The sequence below is a fragment of the Theobroma cacao genome, chromosome 7, assembly GCF_000208745.1.
Source record: "Theobroma cacao cultivar B97-61/B2 chromosome 7, Criollo_cocoa_genome_V2, whole genome shotgun sequence".
In the NCBI taxonomy this organism is placed as follows: Eukaryota; Viridiplantae; Streptophyta; class Magnoliopsida; order Malvales; family Malvaceae; genus Theobroma; species Theobroma cacao.
The window spans coordinates 14,697,206-14,699,074 of NC_030856.1; the positions used below are offsets into that span (position 1 = coordinate 14,697,206).

A 1,869-nucleotide genomic window follows, 5' to 3' on the forward strand; every position below is an offset into this window, starting at 1 on the left:
GCTCTGGCTTTAAATTTCTGAAACACAGAAAATACCTCTGACTTGTGCTCCATGAAATAGATCCAAGTCATTCTAAACATGTCATCAATAAAAATAACAAAATATCTGCTTCTATTCAGAGAAGATTCACTCTCAAGACTAGCAACATTAGAGTGAACTAAATCTAGTTTGTTAACTACTCTATTCTGACTTGATTTTGGAAAAGGTTTTCTAGTTAGTTTACCATGCAAACATGAGTTGCATACAGGACCATGTTCTTGCAATTTTGGAGGGTTCATCAACAAACTAGAGGCTTTGGCTTGCAATAGTGATTAATAGTTGCAATGACCAAGCTTATTGTGCCATAAAATGGACTATTCTGTTGAAGACTCAATTGCAAATAAATAAACATTACTCCATTTTATAGGAAAGCATTTCTTGACCATAGAAATTGACATCAGATATTCACCTGAAGGTTCATAAATTGTAAATGCATGATTTTTAAATAACAACACATAATGCTTATCAACCAACTGACCCACACTAAAGAGATTTTGAGTTATTTCAAGAACTGAAAGCACATTAAGATCATACTATGTGCCTAGAGCAGTTTGAATTGAAATTGTGCCTTTCCCTGTAGATTGAAATATATAACCATTTCCTATTTTTACTGAAGAACAATAATTAGTGTCAATTTCAGAAAATAACTCAACCTTTGAAGTCATGTGATTTGAGCAAGCACTATCAAGAAGGCATTGATTTTCATCTGTAGAACTAGAATTTGTGGTAGCCATAAACAAGACTTCCTCTGCAACTTTAGCTTTCTCAACTTGTTTTGCAACCTGAGGTTTCTTATCTATTGCATCAGCTTCATTCTTGCAAACTCTTTCTACATGTCCTAGCTACTTACATGCATTACATTTGATCCTAGGTCTGAACCAACAGTAAGACTCAGCATGGCTTCTCTTCTTGCAGTAAATACAAATTGGAAACTTACCTTTTCTATTATGAAAACTTCCAGTAGGAATACTAGCTTTATCTTTTTCTTTGATATAATTTGGATTCTTTCCAAATGAAGAATCTACATGAGCTTTGCCTTTCATGTGAGCAGATAAAACATGATCAACTCTTTCATCTCTATTTGCTGCTTTTCTCTCTTCATCAGCTGCCAAGGCATTATCTAAATCTGAAATTGTGAGTTCTGAGATGTCCTTTACCAACTCTAGAGAAGCAACTCTAGTGTCAAACCTCTCTGGTAAGCTCATCATAATTTTCTCCACCACTTTTACATCTGTAAAAGAATCTCCCATAAGTCTGATCTGATTCACTAGCTTCATCACATCTTCAATAAATTCACATACTATTTGACTTTCCTTCATTCTTAGAAGTTCATATTTTTTTCTGAGATTTTGCAAACGCATCTGTTTACTTCTTACAGACCCCAAAAACTCCTATTCAAGCTTACTCCAAGCCTTTTTTGCAATCTCACACCCCATAATTCTACTGAAAATTGATTCAGATACAACTGAATGTATGAAGGACAAAGCTCCATATCTTTTTGCAATTTCCTCTTCATATTGCTTTACTTGAGCCTGTGCAGCATTCTTCTTTAATAAGCAGCATTCCAAAGATTAACACCTTTAAGAAATGTTTTCATTTTGACTACCCAAATAGGGTAATTCGAACCATCAAATGTAAATGGTGATTGTTGTGTAACAACTGAAGTTGACATCGTTTGAACAGTTTTGGTAGGTGAAAAATAAGATTTTAAGATTGTGTTTTTGTGTTTTTGGTGACTCACAGATTGGTTAATGCTCTGAGACCATGATATAGTTGATATAACAAAGCAAATGATGAAGAAACATTAAGAGGAAATAACTTTGTTAATAG

At 33.9% G+C, this 1,869-nt stretch overlaps 1 protein-coding gene across 1 annotated transcript; it reads right to left on the reverse strand.

Moving 5' to 3' along the window:
* On the reverse strand, nucleotides 573–1,358 carry LOC108662806. The gene is made up of 2 exons (XM_018124392.1): nucleotides 977–1,358; nucleotides 573–868 (listed from the first exon to the last, which is right to left on the reverse strand). Exons 1-2 carry the CDS (start codon nucleotides 1,356–1,358, stop codon nucleotides 573–575), a joined length of 678 nt encoding a protein of 225 aa, XP_017979881.1.

Excerpts from the sequence above, each read along its gene's own strand:
- LOC108662806 (XM_018124392.1), bottom strand. The coding sequence starts at position 1,358 with ATGAAGGAAAGTCAAATAGTATGTGAATTTATTGAAGATGTGATGAAG. Across the intron at positions 869-976 it reads AAGTTTTCATAATAGAAAAG|AAAGAGTTTGCAAGAATGAA; the intron begins GTAAGTTTCCAA and ends TAGGACATGTAG.